The 20,656-nt window shown below is 40.4% G+C and overlaps 2 protein-coding genes across 6 annotated transcripts in view; one reads left to right on the plus strand and one right to left on the minus strand.

The window, feature by feature from the left end:
- Window positions 1-20,656, minus strand: part of LOC140463289 (runt-related transcription factor 2-like) — a 155,010-nt gene that overhangs the window by 106,373 nt on the left and 27,981 nt on the right. The gene's annotated exons all lie outside the window — the stretch shown is intronic.
- The window catches only part of supt3h (SPT3 homolog, SAGA and STAGA complex component), a 425,992-nt gene that overhangs the window by 11,733 nt on the left and 393,603 nt on the right, over window positions 1-20,656 (plus strand). For all 5 annotated transcript variants that reach the window (XM_072557090.1, XM_072557098.1, XM_072557063.1 and 2 more), the window contains one exon: window positions 7,042-7,151. In XM_072557090.1, the coding sequence (XP_072413191.1) occupies window positions 7,042-7,151 (110 nt within the window). The remainder of the gene's footprint in view (window positions 1-7,041; window positions 7,152-20,656) is intronic.

Raw genomic sequence — 20,656 nt, forward strand, 5'->3', positions numbered from 1 at the left:
CAAAAAGTACATGTGATGATAATAAATCAAACCTTCAGAACTTGGAACTTGGAATGTCAACTTGTTTCATTTTTATAAAATTCCACCTAATTTGTACTTCTGTATTGACTTATACTTTAGCTTCTATCAAAAATCCAAGTGTATACGGAATACAGGGAGAGCTAGCCATTTGGATGCAGAATTCGCTCAAAGGTAGAAGACAGAGGGTGGTGGTGGAGGGTTGTTTTTCAGACTGAAGGCCTGTGATCAGTGGAGTGCCACAAGGGTCGGTGCTGAGTTCTCCACTTTTTGTCATTTACATAAATGATTTGGATGCAAGTATAAGAGGTATAGTTAGTAAGTTTGCAGATAACACCAGATGGGTCAGTGGGCCAAGAAGTGGCAGATGGGGTTTAATTCAGATAAAGCGAGGTGCTGCATTTTGGGGAAGCAAATCTTAGCAGAGCGTATGCACTTGATGGTAATGTCCTCGGGAGTGTTGCTGAACAAAGAGACCTTAGCATGCAGGTCCTGGAGTTGCAGGTAGATAGGGTAGTGAAGAAGGCATTTGGTATGCTATTGTTTATTGGTCAGAGTATTGAGCACAGGAGTTGGGAGGTCATGTTGCGGCTGCACAGGTCATTGGCTAGGCCACTATTGGAATATTGCGATTCTGGTCTCCTTCTTGCTGGAAAGATTTTGTGAAACTTGAAAGCGTTCAGAAAAGATTTACAAGGATGTTGCCAGGGTTCGAGGATTTGAGCCAAAGGGAGAGGCTGAACAGGCTGGGGCTTTTCTCCCTGGAGCGTCGGAGGCTGAGGGGTGACCTTGTAGAGGTTTACAAAATTATGAGGGGCATGGATAGGATAAATAGACAAAGTCTTTTCCCTGGGAGTCCAGAACTAGAGGGCATAGGTTTAGGGTGAGGAGGGGAATGATATAAAAGAGCCCTAAGGGGCAACGTTTTCACACAGAGGGTGGATCGTGTATGGAATGAGCTGCCAGAGGAAGTGGTGGAGGCTGGTACAATTGCAACATTTAAGAGGTATTTGGATGGGTATATGAATAGGAAGGGTTTGGAGGGATATGGACCGGGTACTGGCAGGTGGGACTAGATTGGGTTGGGATGTCTGGTCAGTTGGACGGGCTGGACCGAAGGGTCTGTTTACATGCTATACATCTCCATGACTCTTAATAATTTATTTAACTATCTGAATTGTATTCTGAAGAAAAGTCATAGTGGAATCAAAACATTCATTCTGTTTTTCTTTTCATAGATGGTACCAGACCACCTACATTTCACGTTTGTTTCTGATTTCCAGTATCCACAATGTTTGGCTTTTATTTACAGAAGAACCTTGATAACTGAAAAAAGTTTGGAGATGGCTTGTATGGAGCACAAATGCTGGACTGTTGAAATAAATGATGTGGTATTTTATGGGCAAGATTTGTGGTTAGTGTTGAAGCTAGTTCCCTGCTGGCCACAAAGATCTACCAACCTCAGGACATAGTTTTCCCCTTTCTTGATAGAGTTTAAGTATGGAATCAAGCCAAGGGTCATCAGATATGCAGCGACAGTAATTTTAGTAAGCAGGACAAGTTGCCAAGCATACTGACATCTTCTCACAGCGATAACCCAGAAATTGACGACACTTTATTTTTCAATTCAATGAGTGAAATAAATGATTATTAGATTTTTGATAGATGTTAAAACACGAATAAAACCAAATATAGGTGGAATGTTCTAACAGTGAAACAAATTGTCAGCCACAAATATGAAATTAATTTACAGAGTTAGAGGTGTTTGGCACCATGTATGATGCAAGAAAGTTATTTACAAAACTGTGTTACTTTTCGTTATGCAAGGTTTCACTTTTTCTAAGGGCTTTTTTGTTTAAAAGAGTGAGGCAAATAGTTTGAAAGTTCATTCTTTTTCATTGCACACCATGGGGGAACTGCAACTGGAAACCTAATCGATGCATAGAAACATTGACAGCAACTTACAACTTGAAGCATCTTGTGTGTGTGGACTCCCAAGAGTTACTGTCAGTTTCACTGGAGTAATGCCTGCAAATTCTGATAATTTTGCCATAATTAGCGCCTCAGAATCTAGACCTTTGTAACTGGCATTTTTATCCCACAAATATCTCCATATAAGGCTGTGCAAGCTAAAAAGGCCTTATGGAATTGGATTTGGTTTCTAATCAAGAAGATTGAGAACACACACAATTCAGATAAAATAAAAAAAACTAGTTTGGTTTATTGTCACGTCTACTGAAGCAAAGTAAAAATCATTGTTTAAGAACGATGTAGGCAGATCATAGTAAGCAAGGATGTACAGACCATACTGTGTTTAAAAAAAACAACTTGGACAGAGGCATACAGGTTATATAGGTGATGTATATGTGAGGCAGGTATTGATATGAGTAGTGAACACTGAAGTAGGGGATTATGTTATACAGGCAAAAAGCTTCAATCAGAACTAGAGGTGTGGAACACCTCCACAGCATAAATGAAAGGATAAAAGGATTGGGCCTGCAACATAATAGAATGATCTAGTATGGTGAAAGTATAATTTGTGTAATTAATCTAATTAAAATTGAGTATTGTAGTTTGAGATGGTTGCAGTTTTGCTTTAAGAATCCAGGAAAAAACATTTGTGTGTCTTGTGCACTTATTTGTAGCTGTTTGTATCTTTGAGTTTGGAAAAATCATGTGGTCTATGGAGGAAATATACTTAATGAAATGAATATGCTTTCCTAATTCAGTACTACAATAACTTTAAGTGGCAGACTCCTAATAAATTTTAGTGCTGCCAGTCTGACTCTTCAGTTAAGTTGGATGATACTCAAAACAGGGAATGGAATGGAATGAGAAACTAGTTTTGTCAGGCTTGCCCAATTTTAAACCAAAGTAAGACCGTTTCTACTTTTATTTCTTAAAAAGGATGCTTAACTGATGGATGATGGAAGATTGCATCAAAATATATTTTCAGTGTAATATAAAATAAGCTTGAAAATTTTAAACCTGTATCTTACTTTTTCATTTTGCCCGTGAAGCCTTGAAATATCTCTCTCAAGTTGTGTGAGTCTGTTCCTAAGTAGGACAAAAGACAGAATGGTGTCTCAGACTGGATTGAGATAGAATCATATAGTGTAGAAGAAGTTCTTCAGCCCATTGAGTCACCAAAAATAGACTCAACCTTTACTAGAGTCAAAAAGTGTGGCACTGGAAAAGCACAACAGGTTAGTCAGCACCCGAGGAGCAGGAGAGTCAACGTTTTGTGCATAAGCTCTTCAGGAATGTGGGGAGGGGGCTAAGAGATAAATGAGAGAGGGCTGAGGGTGGGAAGGTAGCTTGGAAGACGATTGGTGAATGCAGATGGGGGGGGATGGTGATAAGTCGGAGGGGATAGTTGGGAATGGACAGGTGGGAAAAGTTCAGGAAGGTGATACCAAGTTGGAGGGTTGGATCTAGGATAAAGTAGGGTTGGGAGATGAGGAAACTGGTGAAATTGGTGTTGATGCAGTGTGGTTGGAGGGTTGCTAGGTAGAAGATGAGGTATTCTTCCTCCAGATGTCAAGTGGCTAGGATTAGCAGTAAAGGAGACCCAGGACTTGCATGTTCTTGGCAGAGTGGGAGGGGGAGTTGAAGTGGTCGGCCACCAGGGCGGTGGGGTCGTTTTGGTGCATGTGTCCAAGAGATGTTCTCTGAAGTGATCCGCAAATTGGTGTCTTGTCTTCCCAAAGTTGAGGAGACCACGTCGGGACCAATGGACACAATAGATGAGGTTTTTTAGATTAGATTCCCTACAGTGTGGAAACAGGCCCTTCGGCCCACACCGACCCTCCGAAGAGTAACCCACACAGACCCATTTTCCTCCGACTAATGCACCTAACATTATGGGCAATTTAACATGGCCAATTCACCTGACCTGCACATCTTTGGAGGGTGGGAGGAAACCGGAGCACCCGGAGGAAACAGACGCAGACACTGGGAGAATGTGCAAACTCCACACAAACAGTCGCCCAATGCTGGAATTGAACCTGGGACCCTGGTGCTGTGAGGCAGCAGTGCTATCCATTGAGTCACCGTGCTGCCCATTTTTGGATGTGTAGGAAAATCTCTGCTGGATGTGGAAGGATCCTTTGGGGCCTTGGTTGGAGGTTATGGGGAGGTGTAAGCGCAGGCTTTACACCACTTGTGGTGGCAAGGGAAGGTGCTGGGAGTGAAGGGTGGGTTGGTGGGGGGTGTGAACCTAAAGAGGGTGTCACGGAGGGAATGGTCCCTGCAGAATGCTAATAGGGGTGGGAAAGGGAATATATCTCAGGTGGTGGGGTCTGACTGTAGATGGCGGAAATGGCAGAGGATAATATGTTGTATCTGGAAATTGGTGGGATGGAAGGTGAGGACCAGTTTGGCTGGGGGAGGGGGGCTGGTTTTCTATACTTGTTGCATTTGGATGGCTGGGTTCAAGGGCGGAGGTGCGGGATGTGGAGGAGATGCGCTGGAGGGCATTGTTGATCACAGGGGAAAGGAAATTGCAGTTCTTTAAGTAGGAAGCCACCAGAGGTCTTTTTCCCTCCCCACCCCAACGGAGCACCATCCTCTTGAACTTCTTCCACTTGACAATCTTCCTTCCCACCTATCCTCTCCACCCTCCGCTCCGACCTATTGCCATCACCCCTCACTTGCATCCACCTATAGCCTTCCAAGATAACTTCCCACCAATGCATTCCTGATGATGGGCTTATGCTCAAAATATAGACACTCCTGCTCCTTGGGTGCTGCCTGACCTGCTGTGCTTCTCCAGCGCCGTACCTTTTGATGTTGATCTCCGGCATCTGCAGTCCTCACTTTCTCCTCTACCTTTACTAGTCAACTCTCTCATATTAGGCCTAAACCTTTGGATATTATGACATTTCAAGTGCTCATTCAAATACTTTGAGGTTGTAAGATTTCATCTCTCAACGACCTTCCCAGGCATTCCAGACCACCATTAACCTCTGGGTGATAAAAAGTTTCCTCAAATCCCCACTTTAAACTTATGTCAATTAAATGGAGATGCCACTTTGGACAATACTTGCATCATATCAAAAGTAGACATATGTGGAATTGTACTGGAATGATACTTTCCTTGAATTGCATTATAGCTGTGAAAAACTACTCCCAGTGTAAAGAAAAGTCTCTAATTTGAACATGTGTTCAGAAAGAAACTGGAAAGCATTGTTTGAGAAAGATTGTAGTATGATGAGAAACAGATTTTCTGTTGTAATGTGTACTACGTAAGATAGGATTAGTACAATAAATGTTACAACTGGCTGTTTTAAGAGTTAACACGTCACAGATCCTGTTTGTGTAGGTTTCTTGAACACATTTCTAAATTATGAAGATAAATGAATGTTGAGCAATTACCTGCAAGGCTACATAGTGTGAAAAAGAAATGTAGAAGTGTTTTCTGTTTCTATGCCTTAATTTTACAATGAAATTGGTTGAGCTTTTCCAGAATTCAACAAATAAACAACAGATGAGGGGATTTAATATTAAAGAAGTTGTCTGTGTACTTGGAGACATATTTTTAGATTCTTTCCTATTGCTGGAATAAATAAAGGAATCTTATGAAGATTTGCCAATGAATCTTTGATGGTTTGAAATTCTTACGTTGTTTAGCTAATGGGTCTAAAATGTGTTTGTCACTCTGGCATTCGATACTGATTATAGGCAGACTTAGTTTCTAAAAATCTGATTTACTTTCATGTTGTGAGACAAGTAACTCTTCAGTGTGTGTACATGTGTTAGATTTGAAACCATAATTTTTTTTAAAATTTAAGAATTGACGTAGCATGTCCTAGCTATCCTGTTTGTTCATTTGATGTTAGGATCCATTTCCTGTAATTTATAAATGAAAATATTAAGTTGCTATCAAACAGCTTGTTTGTTTAGAATTTTTTATTCACAGTGATGTTAAAATATAGCATTAATATACCTGAAAGATACATTAAAGTATTTGGAATCAGAATTAATTTGAGTATGGAGAAATGGACTAAACAGTGTATTAAATTGTGAATGTGTGGAATCCTTTGGAGGGAGTTTCTTGTTAAAATACTGACTTGTTAAACTCCAGACATTGGATCTTGATCTAAGCTTCTGTTAAGTGCAGATGATCAGGCAGAATAGCTGAGAATTTTTGCACAATTTGATCCTACCCAGTTTACTGAAGTGAGCCTTCTGAAAACATGCTAATACTTTTTTTAACGCTACATTGTTAAGGAGGAGAGAAATAATATAACTTAAAATGGAAAGTAAAAATGAAGGAAACTAAGTATTTGAAAAACTGTATAGCTAAACGTTGTGTGCTGATAATTTGCTTGCAAAGTATCCCTAATGTGCAAAATTTCTACAAAATTTACAGAAATTTTGGAAAGGACAAAAAAAATCAAAAAGAGAGTGAATGAGAATTAATAGATTTGTCTGAAATTACGTTAATCCTGAAAAATATTTTTACTTTCTTCCTAACTAAAAGTTTGAGGCTTTTAAGACTTCCTGGGATTCTGCATCCTGTGGCTCGTCAGAAAGTTCTGTCTCACTAAGTTGCACTACATGAACTAATATTGGTATAATTACTAATCTGTTTGGCGACTTTTTTTTTTAAAAAGTATTTTATGTTACCTGATAAATATTTTTCTGAATAATATGATGATCTTAACTTGCATATATTATCTGCTTTGCCAATCTTCTTGCATCCAATTAATTTCAAAGGTGGAAGTTGAATTTCTGAAATAAGCCATACAGCACTTAATTTGTTGGAAAGGAATTTGTTGGTAATTCTAAAAACTGCGTATTAAAACACTAAAGCAAATATTATTATACTGTGTAGATTTCAATTAATTTTTTTTAAGCTTGTTATTTGTATGTGCATATTAACGCAATCTTAAATCCAGGTATCAGATCAGTTTGTTGTTTGATGAGAAACAATGAGAATGTCTGCTCAAGCATATTGAAAATTTTGAGGTGCAACAATATCTGTTAACATAAATAAGATTCTTTCTTTGTTTCTTTTAGATGAGCAGTAATGCGGCCAGCCCCATGTCAGTTGCAGGAAACACAGCGTCCAGCAGTGGAAGGGGATCAGCAAAGTCAACTAGCTTTGTTACAGAACTTCAGACCATGATGTATGTAAACAAATCAAATGCTAAATATGTGTATCATTCATAACAAATAGAAAATGTAAACTTGCCCATATATAATCAATACATTTCATTTGACAGTATTGCAAAGTAACATGACAGATAAAATTTGTGTATTCCATACAATCTGTAAAAAATATTAGTTTTTGACGAGACAGAAAATTGTATTACAATGGACCATTTGGCCACCTCTAGTTTTATTTAGGGAGTGATTAATTTGTCATAGCCAACTTCAGTTTTATGTATACTTTTTGAGGTTATTGTAATTTTTCCTTTGCATTTGGCTGACTAGATTATGCTCTGATGAGATAGATGTATCCTAATGTAGGCTTCTGGAATTGTTCAGGAAGGAAACTTACTGGTAGGTGTTATTTCCAGGCACAAACTACCAAAACAAGATGGGTTATTTGAACTCATAGCTCAATATTATGCATGCATTACCTGTTTAATGAGACAAAACTTAACTAAGGGAATCTTAGATTTGTTGGTTAAATTGGAGGTTTAATTTAAAAAACAAAAATACAACATTTGTCCACCCTACATTGTAAGGTTCACATTGATCTTTAATGGTTAAAAGAAAAGGGGATGATCTTAAAAATAAATTCATAATAGTCTAAAATTAATGGATATTGGTATTATAGCTTATTACTTTTTTTACCCTTTATTTCCATTATTGAGTCCTAGCTGGAATTATCTTGTAGACTAAGGCTGTTACTGCCCTAAGTCCTCACTGCTTATTATAATAATTAGCTAGTACAGATATTATAATTTTTTGAACATTTTGCTGCAGGTCTACATGTCTGGATGTTAGAAGGGAATCTGACTTACCAGTCTTAGCAAATCATTTGCCTTTTACCTCAATGAATCACTGCTATTTTAATTCACAATTTTTGCAAACTACATTAAACTTTTGTTGTGGTGTTCTTGTGTGCACACAGTAGCATTCTTTTTTAAAGTGCATCTGTCATTCTGGTTTTATTTAGTTGTGATCATAGGGACTAAACAAAGAGTACCTTAATTTCAGTGCACAATAGTAACAGTGGAAGCTACTGCCTAAGTAGCTGCCAGTGAATACACATCTGTCATTGATAATGCAGGTGATATTTACAGATTCAAAACAACCACCCTTAAACGAAAGATCAAAGCTAGTTTTGGCATTTCAAAACGGTATTTGGGCTGACAGATTTTTCAATGCATTTATGTAAATAGTGATATCCTGTTCTGTTTGGTTACAATTTCTGATTTCTTCTGCCTTCATGGAGGTCTCTAATTGAGATCACTTGTATGCATATATAAAAGCGAAGAAAATGGCTCATGGAAACTTGAAATGGGCAGAAGTGCTTATAATGGAGTAAAAGCCTTCACTGTAGTTAATATGGAATAAAAATCTCAATGTTTTTATGAAATGTTTTCCAGCATACTATAACTTTCCTATTTTGTATTAAATTATGGCTTCCTCAGATAACTGTTGATTGGAGCAACGGCTTTGAACTGCTACAACCCATATTTGAAAATCGCTAAAGAGATCTAATAAGTGCATATCTCCCATGGCATTAATATTTTTTGACAGTATTTTAGAATGGTTGCTAAATGCATGACATTGTGTATTGCTGCAGGCAAAATTAGGTGTTTAACAGCAATGAGATGAATAAAATTTGAACAATAACATTGACCTTGAAGAGGTAACTTTGTAATTGTAGAGACATGTTAATTAGTACATTTTTGACCAAAATATTTTGTTTCAATTTTTTCACAATATTTTACAATATTTGCTTTCTTCATGTGATATTGGCAACTTGTCATGATTCCAGCTAATGGTAATACTGGACAAGTCATTCCAGAATGAAAACTGTCTTGATAGATCACATATAACTAATTTTTGCAATAAAACAAAGAACTATAAATGCTGAAGAAACTCGGCAGTTCGGGCAGCATCTGTGGATAGAAAGCAGTGTTAATATTTCGAGTCCAGTTCTGGGTCACTGGACTCAAAACATTAACTTACTTTCTCTCCACGGATGCTGCAAGACCTTACTGAGTTTCTCCAGCAAATTTTGTTTCGTTACCAAGGGGGTCGTCACTGAATCACATTCTCACCAAGTTGCAGATATTGTTTAACAACAGAATTTAAGTTTTTACATACAATAAGAATTATGGAGCAATATATGACAGTTATAAATTCTTTACATAACTTTAAGCCTGTTTCCAATGTCAGTTGTTTATAGATACTCTGCCTTGCTTCTGCTCTCACCCCGACCCCGCGCGTGTACACGCGCTCACTCTCTTCACCAACCCCCCCTTTGCGGGTGCTTGCTCGCTCTCTCCACTTGCACGCCCGCGTCGCCTGTCGTTCCCGCTCGCGTCACTTGTTATTCTCCTGCGCCCGCGCGCTTGTCGTTCCCCCCGCGCGTGGTCGCTTGTCGCGCGCCTCCCCGCGCGAACGCTTGTCGTTCCCCCATCACGCGCATTTGCTTGTCGTCCCCGCCCTCCCGCGCGCGAGATCGCTTGTCGTTCCCCCATCACGCGCATTTGCTTGTCGTCCCCGCCCTCCCGCGCGCGAGATCGCTTGTCGACCTCCCCCCGCACGTACTCGCTTGTCGTTTCCTCCCCCCACGTGCTCTCGCTTGTCGTTCCCACCCCCCCGCGCGCGCTCGCTTGTCGTCCCCCCCCGCGCGCGCTCGCTTGTCGTTTCCCCCCCGCGCGCTCGCTTGTCGTCCCCCCCCCCGCGCACTCGCTTGTCGTCCCCCCCCCCGCGCACTCGCTTGTCGTTCCCCCCCGCGTGTGCGCTCGCTTGTCATTTCCCCCCGCGCGCGCTCGCTTGTCAGTTCCCCCCGCGCGCGCGCTTGTCATTTCCCCCCCGCGCGCGCTCGCTTGTCTTCCCCCCGCGCGCTCGCTTGTCGTCCCCCCCCACGCACACGCGCTCGCTCGCTTGTCGTCTCCCCCCCGCACGCGTGCTCGCTCGCTTGTCGTCTCCCCCCCCGCACGCGCGCTCGCTTGTCGTCTCCCCCCCACGCGCGCGCTCGCTTGTCGTCCCCCCCCGCGCGTGCTCGCTTGTCGTTCCCCCCCAGCGTGCGCTCGCACTCGCTTGTCGTTCCCCCCCGCTCGTGCTCGCTTGTCGTTCCCCCCCAGCGTGCGCTCGCACTCGCTTGTCGTTCCCCCCCCCCGCTCGTGCTCGCTTGTCGTTCCCCCCCCCGCTCGTGCTCGCTTGTCGTTCCCCCCGCGCGCGCTCGCTTGTCGTTCCCCCACCCCCGTGCGCGCCCTCGCTTGTTGTTCCCCCATCACGTGCATTCGCTTGTCGTTCCGTCCGTGCACGCTCGCTTGTCCTATCCTAACCCCCTCCCCCGGGCGCACTTGCTTTGCCTCACTCCCCCCGCGCCGCTTGCTTGTCGTTCTCCTCCCCCCCCCCCCTCCTCCTCCTCCTCCCCCCCCCCTCCTCCTCCTCCTCCCCCCCCCCTCCTCCTCCTCCTCCCCCCCCCCCTCCTCCTCCTCCTCCCCCCCCTCCTCCTCCTCCTCCTCCTCCCCACCTCCTCCCCACCTCCTCCCCCCCCTCCTCCTCCTCCTCCCCCCCCCTCCTCCTCCTCCTCCTCCCCCCTCCTCCTCCTCCTCCTCCTCCTCCCCCCCCTCCTCCTCCTCCTCCCCCCCCTCCTCCTCCTCCCCCCCTCCTCCTCCTCCTCCTCCCTCCTCCCCCACTCCTCCTCCTCCTCCTCCTCTTGTGCGCATGCGCTTTCATTTGCTCCCACGCGCCCCCATCCCACCCTCTGTCCCCTTTACCACCCCCACTTGGCTGTTGATGAGATGAAATAAATAAGCTCCAGCAAATCTTATGCAAGAATTTACATGGAGAGGTTGCCACAAAAATGTATTTTTTTTGTTCTATTCTTTCTCCAATGGACCCTGATAGCTACCATAAAATTTTAATAATTTGAAGCATATTTTGAATTTTTTGAGTCATTGTCACAAAGAAGTGAGCACTCGAGTTGTTAAAATGTATATTTGCTTTTTATGTTGTAATTATTCAGCTCTTTGACCAGCAGTCACCTCGGATTATGCAACAGAGCAGAGATTGAAATATTTCTTGCAAAATACTTTTCAAAACGCCATTCTCAAATGAGTTGACAAGTTCTGTACTAAGAAATATTCTGTTTCGTCCTCTTGCAATTTTTTTCATGTTTTCAATTATACTGAAGTCTAAATGTTTAGAGTAGCCACACGTCAACTTTGTATTTTAAGGCGATTGTGTTCAATCCATGAGTCACCTTATCATTATTTCACCAGTAAAAAGCCACCTTTTTTCTTCTGAGGATGCAGATTGTGAGGAATGGCAGATTTAGATAATTAGACAGTGTGATAAGCGGCTTAACTGATAGCACTAAAGGCAGTAGAACCAATGCAGTTGGAACAAAAGATGTATACTCACCAAAGGGAAACTTAAGTAATTGTTATTTCTTAAAGTAATGCCAATTTGTTTGCTTAATAGGAAGATTTGCAGGTTTGTGGTCTATATGCATTCATTGGTTTTACTTGACATTACTTTTACTGGACTTATGAAATTCTCTGGAATTTCCTTCCAAGGCCTACTCCGTACCCGACTTGAGGCCCATCTATTTGACCGAATATAAAAAACATGAGAGTGACTGAATCTTGGGGCACGTTGGAACTGATTTCACAGCAATGGGAATAGAATCAGTTGAAGGAGATGTACTGGCTTTGTATAGTCAAAGAGCAATGAATCTAACAGAACAGTATACGGACTGGATTGCTAAAGATACCAAAAAGTGTGAAGTGATCTTTTGAAAAAAAAGAGGGTCACAAAGAAGCATAATGTGCCACAGGTATCAACATGTGTGATAGATATGCAGTTCTCTGTTGCTTTTAAGTAGAAACATGGAGCGATTTTAAATAAAATCAGGGAAACACTGGAGTTTTCATACTTAACATATCCTGGCATATGACACTGTTTTGTTTAAAATGTAAAAGATCAATTCAATATTATATTCAAGATTTGCAATGAATTTAATATTATTTGAAGATGTCCTTGATTAGAGGAACAAAGTGTAATGCATGACTTGCAAAGCCTTTTTACTTATAATTATATTACATTAACATTTTAAAACTGGAGTAATAAATGTTTTGAGCATTATGAAAGAAGGCCAAGTTAACCAGCATATACAGTGTGGTTAAAGTATACAGGAATGTTTTTGAAGAGTTGTGAAACTTTATCAGATTGTGACACCTTCATCTGGAACTTTAAAAGAATACTGAATTGAAAAGAACAGATATGTTCCAGTAAAATATGTTGGAACTCTATTGATGATTCATCACTTAATTTAAGTTGTTAAAATTAAAACAAATGCTATAGAAACTTAAGTGTGGAAAAAACTAACATTTCAAGTTCAGAATGACTCTTCTTTGAAATTCCACATAATCTTTTTAAATCTTGAAGTGGTACAATAATTCTTATTTAAAAGTATAAAAATATTGCTGTACCCCAGTAGCTGTAATAATCTGCAACTTCTCATTTTTGACATATAAACAGAACTAAAAATGACACTTGCTTAATTTCTGAGTCATAGCACCATGGCCAATTAGTCATGGTATGAATAGTGATTTTATTTATCCCAGTAATGTGACAGTTTATTAATAAAATGATATCCAATAGGAGTGTACTTTTCTTTTTACATTTCAGCAAGTCTAGTACAGTATAAAAAGATTCGTATTTTTGTGCTTAGCTTTCCTAGAGAAGAGTTGATGACTGAAAGTCATTATAATCCATCCTGGTGTTTGTTCTGCAGTCTGTCTGTGGACCCATTAAATCTCATGGTATCATAGGCAAGGAAAATTCCTGCTGATTACCATGTTTTTGGAACCCTGCCATCCCATTAGGTATTATGGGCATTTAGCAGATCTGCATCTTCTTGGACCGGTAGATTTCCTGCTATACCATTACAATCAAGTCAAAGGATCTACCCTGGTTCAATGAAGAGTGCAGGAACAATACCAGGTATAGCTAAAATCAATATAGCAAATGATAAAGCTAAGCAATTCCTCAGCCACCTGATCAGATCTAAGCTCTGTAGTTCTGCTGCATTCAGTAATGAATGCTTGTGGACAATTTGACAGCTTTGTGGAGGAGGAGGATTGACAAATATACCCATTCTCAATGATGGGGGAGCCCAGCACAAGATGAGGCTCAAACATGTGCAACAATCCTCTGCTGGAAGTGTCAAGTGGATCATCCATCTCAGCCACCTACAGAGGTCCCCAGCATTAAAGATGCCATTCCTCAGCAAATTAGATTCATTCAACATCCTATCAAGAAATGGCTGGAGGCCTTGATATTGCAAATGCTATTTGCTTGACAATACTCCAGCAAGGTGAAAGTGAGGACTGCAGATGCTGGAGATTAGAGTCAAGATTGTGGTGCTGGAAAGGCACAGAAGGTCAGGCAGCATCTGAGGAGCAGGAGAATAGATGTTTCGGGCAACAGCCCTTCATCAGGAAACCTTCAGGAAGGGCTTTTGCCCGAAGCAGCAATACTTCAGTAATATTAGTGAAGATGTGTGCTTCAGAACTTGTTTTGCACTAGCCAGAATGTTCCAGTACAACTTCAGATCTGTCATTTGCCCTTTCACATGAAACATTCCCCAGGTTATGTCCTGCATACACAGCTGGAAGAACCCAACCCAGCTAATTACCACTCCCTCGGTCCGCTCTCAATCATCAGTAAAGTGAGGGATGGTGACATCAAAAGTGCTATCAAGCTAATACCTGCTCAGCCACAACTTGCTCACTAATGTTCAGTTTCAGTACCATCACAACCACTCTACTTCAGACCTCATTACAACCTTGGTTCAAACATAAGACAAAAGAGCTGAATTCCAGAGGTGAGATTGGAGTGACTGCTCTTAACATCAAGCTGCATATAACTGTGCATGGTATCAAAGCGCCATGGCAAAAATGATGTCAGTGAGAATCAGGACATTCTGAATTCTGTTTTGGAGTCCTACTGAGCGTGAAGTTATTGGAGTTCAGTCATGTTGGCTCTGGGACATCTCTGTAGGAATTCCTCAAGATAGCATCCTTGTCCAACCATCTGCTTAATCGATGATTTTCCCTCCATCGTAAGGTCAGAAGTTCTGATAATTGCACAATGTTCAACACCATTACAGACACTGCATCAGCTCATGTACTGACAATACGAAGGTTTGGGCTATGAAGTGGTAAGTAAGATTCCCATCACACAAGTGCCAGACAATGATTTCCTCCAAGTGTGAACCTAAGCATTTCCCCTTGAACTTAATTGATTGCTACCCACAAACGTACTAACTATGCCTTCTATATTCTCATCCAAGTTAGTTATATAAATGACAACCAAAAGAGGACCAAAAACAATCTCTGTGGAATGCTGCTGGTCACTGGCCTCCAGTCTGAAAAGCAACTCTCCATCTTTACTCTCTGTCTCCTGCTGTTAACCCAGTTTTGATTAGATTAGATTTCCTACAGTGTGGAAACAGGCCCTTCGGCCCAACTAGTCCACACCTATCCTTCGAAGAGTAACCCACCCAGACCCACCCAAAATTACTTCAAGGTGGACATCCTTGGAAGAGGCTTTGTAGTATGGTTTGCAGCAATTAGAGGAAAGTGAGGACTGCAAATGGAGAGTCAGAGTTGATAAAGTGTGGCGCTGTGAAAAAACACGACAGGTCAGGCAGCCTCTAACAAGCAAGCGAGTCAGTGCTTTGGGCAGGACTTCTTCAGGACTCCAGACTGTAGACCTCACTTTCTCCTAATTGCTGCAAACCAAACTGCGAAGTCTGTTCCAAGGATGTCCACCTTGAAGAAGTTTTCCTCCTCCCTCCACAAAGATCTCAGTGAGTCTCTCTCCAACTTCAACTCCTTGATCATATCCTCCATTCTGAATCTGTTCAACCACATCCTGAAACAATCCCATTCCTGCAGCCATGTTACCTTCCTCAATACCTGCCTATGAAACTGGCTTATCTCCCATGGACTCCAGACAACATTCAAACTGTCTCAATTTGGATCAAATCAGGACAGTCCTGAAGAAGGGTTATGCCCGAAATGTTGACTCTCGTGCTCCTCAGATGCTGTCTGATCTGCTGTGCTTTTTCTAGCGCTGTGCTTTATTAACCATGTTTGTTTGCAATCTACTTTTAAAATGCTCTTGTGGTCCAAGTAAAATGAGTGGAAAAATGAAATTGTGATTTCCATGCCTTTTTAAAACTGGCATTTTAGAGTCAGAGTCGAAGTCTGTTGTCTTGTTTTAAAATGGGATAACTTTTATATGAAGGGCATTTAAGGTTTGACTTTTAATTCTGTGTCACTGAACTAAAAGAAAATTCACACGGCCATGATGTATTATGCAATGGCATGTTGTTTGGCTGGGTTGTTCTTCACTCCTCCGAGCAACAGGAGTTAGACAGTGTTATAAAAAGCTGGAGCTATTGTGGCTTTTGAATCATCTCTTAATTCTTCTCCAAACAGAAACTTTTACTTTTGCAAGGGATCTGACCAGAATTACAAGTGAAACACTCATTTCGGTTATAGATAAAACAGTGGAGCTCTAAATAACCATTGCTTTGTCTGGAGAATGGTTATATGGGTGAAATACATAATCCTGCTCTCTTTTTACTGTGTGACCCAGTGTGACAAATGGTTAGTCTGTATCCTTGCTGCAATGATTCATGGTTACTTGAAAATAACAATTCATAATTGACAGGAAAACTGTCAAGTTTCAGACTGAAGACCATGAACTGAAACAAAGTGGAGATTACTAAAGGTGACTAGGGAGTTTTCACTGAAGATGAGTCAACTTTAACTTGTGACATCATTCTTTACTAAATTGAAGAGGCTGAAAATAATTCAAACAATTATTTACCATATTGTATCTTAGTCAGCAATGAGAAATCACTGCACATTTGTCTAATTAAGGCTTAGTTGCTAATTAAGCCACAATATATAATAAAATGATTCTCTTTCAGAAATGTTAATCAGTGGACATGGATTCTGTTCTGATCACTAAATGTTTTGTTTGAATAAATAAATACAAAAATTAGAGACTCTGAATAATCTGAAATAAAACAAAAAGTACTTGAAGTGTTCAGTTGGCTGGTTGGCAGCTGAAGGAAAAAGATAGATTCATCTGTTGGATGAGGAATCCCTCTTCCAAATGCTGGAACATTATGTGCATTTACAATTTTTTTGTATTTATTAAGGACACAGTGGTGGCATAGTGGGTGACGTCACTGGACTAGGACGTGAGAACCTCATGCTATCACTCTGGGCACATGAGTTCAACACCCACATGTAGATGATGAAATTTAAATTCAGTAAAAATCTGACCTAATGGTGACCATGTAACTACGTTCAATTGTCATAAAAACCCATCCGGGTCCCTGATGTCTTTTAGGGAAGAAAGTTTGGCACTTTACTTTGTCTGGCCTAAGTGATGATTCCAAGTTCTTAACTGCCCTCTGGGCAATAAAAGCCAGTGATGCCCTTATCCCAGGAGCAAATAATGAAAATTGTGCAGTGAAGTTGCACTGATCGCTTTAAAGGGTCAACATCTCTGATCAATTTATGATTGAAGGAAGTTAATTTGAATCCCTTGAAATCACAAATTTTTATCAGCAGATTTTTTTTCTCATAGAATAAAAGCAATAGATATCTCAAATGTTTGGAGAAATGTCAGTGAAATGAATCTGCTAAATGCACTGTTATTTCAGCAATCATCACATAGTGCGACTTGCTTGTGTTCTGGTCCATCTTCTAAAACAGCTGAACTAGTTTGATCTTGCTGTGAACAAACTAACTGGATTTATTGTTATTACTGCACAACAGTGGCTATAAAATAAAATGCTTTGAGGGGTGCTGACATTTTGGAAGGTGCTATAGAAATGCAATTGTTTTTGATGTATTGAATAAAACATTCCTTATTCTTTCTAAAGCAAATAGAAAAGCAACCCATTGTTTGATTCTTTAGTGTACCATGAAATATTGATAAAATATAACATAGCCTATTCGGCCTGTTGAACTTCTTTCAGCATTCACTTCAAACATGGCTTCTAATTCTAATGTTCTAATTCTAATTCTAACATGTTCTAATTCTATTTTCCCACTTTGATTTCGTAACCTTGCTTATCAAATTCCTAGTCCATCAACCTCTGTGGAGAAAGGGAGGTCTGCAGATGCTGGAGATCAGAGTCAAGAGTGTGTTACTGGAAAAGCACTGCAGGTCAGGCAGCATTTGAGGAGCAGGAGAATCGATGTTTCAGGCTGGAGCCCTTCATCAGGAATCGGGGGCTGCGGCCCGAAACATCGATTCTCCCGCTCTTTGGATGCTGACTGACCTGCTGTGCTTTTCCAGCAACACACTATTGACCTCTATGTTGACCTATTTGACAGCAGCATTTTGCAGAGTCCCAGAATTCTGGACCTTTTGTGAAGCTGTGCTTCCTGACCTCACCTGGTCCAACTCTTAAGGTTATATTCCCTTCTATTTGGTTCTTTGAGAGGAATGGTTTCTCTTTATTTACCTTGTCAATTCCTTTAGTCATCTGCTGCACCTCTGTTCGATGTCCCCTTTGGGAGATCACGACAATTGAAGTCTGGACAATTCAAGTCTGAACAATTAGCAACTAGCAATTTAAGAATCAACCTGTTAATTGAATTTGAAGCACTACATGTGATTGCAATGTTTTAGTGTAGTTTAAGAGAATGATGGCCAGGACCAATTTTTATTTTATTCACTTGTGGGATGTAGGCGCCCTGGCTGGACCAGTGTTTATTGCCTATACCTGGTTGCCCTTGAGAAAGTGGCAGTTAGCTGCTTTCTTAAACCACTGCAGTTCATGTGCTATTGGTAGATCAACAGTACGATTTGGAAGGAATTCCAGGATTTTGATCCAGCAACAGTGAAGTAATGGTGATATATTTCTAAGTCAGTGCAGTGAGTGATTAAGTTGAATTTCAGTTTTATTTCATGCAATCACAAGTGTTTTAATTTCATGTTTTTTTTAAATGAAAACTGCAAGCTTGGTAGGAGTAATGACAGCCTGTATGAAATTTAGTTTCTAGGTTAAGATTATGTATTAAACTTCTATTTGAGCACCTATCTTTAACGAAACGCTGTTGAAGCATAAATTTTGTTTCTAGAGAATAGTTTTGTCCTAATTTTATTTGGGGAATCTCATTTAATTTTATAAACATTATCAAGCATTTGTTGGGTCCAATTTTAACTTCTACCTTTGAATAGACTCTTGTGTCTGAAATGATGCTTTAGATTCTAGATACTCCACCACTGCAATAGCTCAAATTTTCTGATTGGCAACAGAAGTTATGCATCAGGATCATGGGGAGACAATGCTGTAGCTTTTCTGTGGAAATTTTGTTGAAACTTGTGATGGACAATTACCCAGCGACTGAAAATCTCTGAAACAATCTCCAATTCTCAGTTACCTGAATCATTGCAACTCACAAAAATTAGAAGGATTAAAACCTGCTCTAACTGTCGGCTAACTTAAGTGAATTCCTGACTCACCCACTGACCCGTCCAGATTCCTACCTCCATAAGCACCCCTATCCCCACAAACCCAATGTTCCTCTAACCTGACAGCCGTAGTACCCCCAATCTGTTCAGATCTTCATCTCTTTATCTCATACCATCCCTCCTCACTCAGCTGACTTTGTGCTCCTTGTACACCCTACCTCCACAGTGCTGTCACCACCTGGCATCCTGTCTCATCACTTGGTTTACATACAAATCTTTTCTCAGCTTTCATTTAAATCAGTGTCATTGAAAACTTCCTGCCAAAAAAGGAGTGTACTTTCAGTGCCATTCCACTTCTGCCTGTGCGGACTCTTGGGTTTATTGCTTTGGTTGGGAAGACTCCTGGCCCCAGGACCTAGATATAAAGCATTGCTCCGTACACTCACATGTAAGCAGATTATGTATTTGCAGTATTTGGTAACACGGATCAAATATTGTCTTTCTAAAAATGTTGTAAACTAAGAATTATGTCAGTGCACCTTAATCTTCAAATGTGAACTTTGTTATTTGAGTAAATGTCAGAGTTTTAGTAGCAAGTCATCACTTTGTTTGTATTTTGCACTTGTACAGGAGGAAGAAAAAAAATGCATGTTTATATTAACAGCATGTTTTTCACCTGAATGTTTCAGTAATTACATTTGGAATGAGTTAGTTATGTGATCAGCTTTTATGCTGATTCCGAATGCATTTTAGTGATTAATTTTAGAGTACTTTAAACAACTTATTTCTGTTGTGATTGTAAGCTATATTTTAGATTAGATTAGATTCAGTACAGTGTGGAAACAGGCCCTTTGGCCCAACAAGTCCATATCAACCCTCCACAGGGCACCCCACCCAGACTCATTTCCTTAGGTTTACCTCTGACTAATGCACCTAATACTATGGGCAATTTAGAAAGCCGATTAACCTGACCTGCACATCTTTTGGAATGTTGGAGGAAACCAGAGCACTCAGAGGAAACCCTCGCAGACACTGGGAGAATGTGCAAACTCCACACAGACAGTCGCCCTAGGCCAGGATCGAACCTGGATCCTTGGCGCTGTATCCGAAAAACTTACCCACATTATCTGAACAGAGCATAATATCAACAAACTTTAATGTTGTAAATGGCATGTAGGAACAATGCAAGTAATGGCGTGTACCTGTAGATGTAAAAGTTTATTACTTTCACAGAATCTTTAGCTTTGTGAAAATAGCACAAATCACTCTGTGTAATACAAAGTTAATATAGTTGCTACATTCAGCTTGAATGTAAAATATTTGACCAACATATTTGTATAAATATTGAGTTTGCTATGGATGACGGGATGTGCTAAAGGTAATAAAAATTTACCATAGGTACAGGCATACTGTTTAAGTTATTTTATTGAAGTTTAGGATTAATGAATTGGAGCACTGAAGCAAAGATGTGGTATAACACTATTACTGGGGCATACTAGTGAGAAGATGCCAGATTTTGCCTCTTTTTGCTATTTGCCAATTGTAGTAATAGTTATTTTGGCTTAAAATCATCTTAATTATTATTTCAAATTTAAAATAAAAATACGCTATGTGACTTCTTGGGTTGCCATTTAATCAGTTGTCCTTTTATTTCTCCTGAATCAGTAAGAAGCTTGTTACGTGAATGTATAAAACATAAAAAAACGTAAAAATGTGTATGTATGTATTTCTACACCCTAACACTGCAGCAATGCAAGACTTGCAGCCTTTAACATTCATCATTGCTTTTGGGTATTGTCATTAGTTGCCTCAATACCCTGTTTCATTTAAAATGAGGCATTTGTTGGTGATTTAGAATAAAAAGACACTGCTTTAAGTTCAACCTTTTTTTTGGAATTTTAAGATTTTCAATCTGGAATAATTTGTTGTTTTCCTCAACTTTGCATTTGCTACAAATAAAGGTGACTTCAGAACTTATTTC

This window comes from Chiloscyllium punctatum, chromosome 3 (assembly GCF_047496795.1).
Source record: "Chiloscyllium punctatum isolate Juve2018m chromosome 3, sChiPun1.3, whole genome shotgun sequence".
Classification (NCBI taxonomy): domain Eukaryota; kingdom Metazoa; phylum Chordata; class Chondrichthyes; order Orectolobiformes; family Hemiscylliidae; genus Chiloscyllium; species Chiloscyllium punctatum.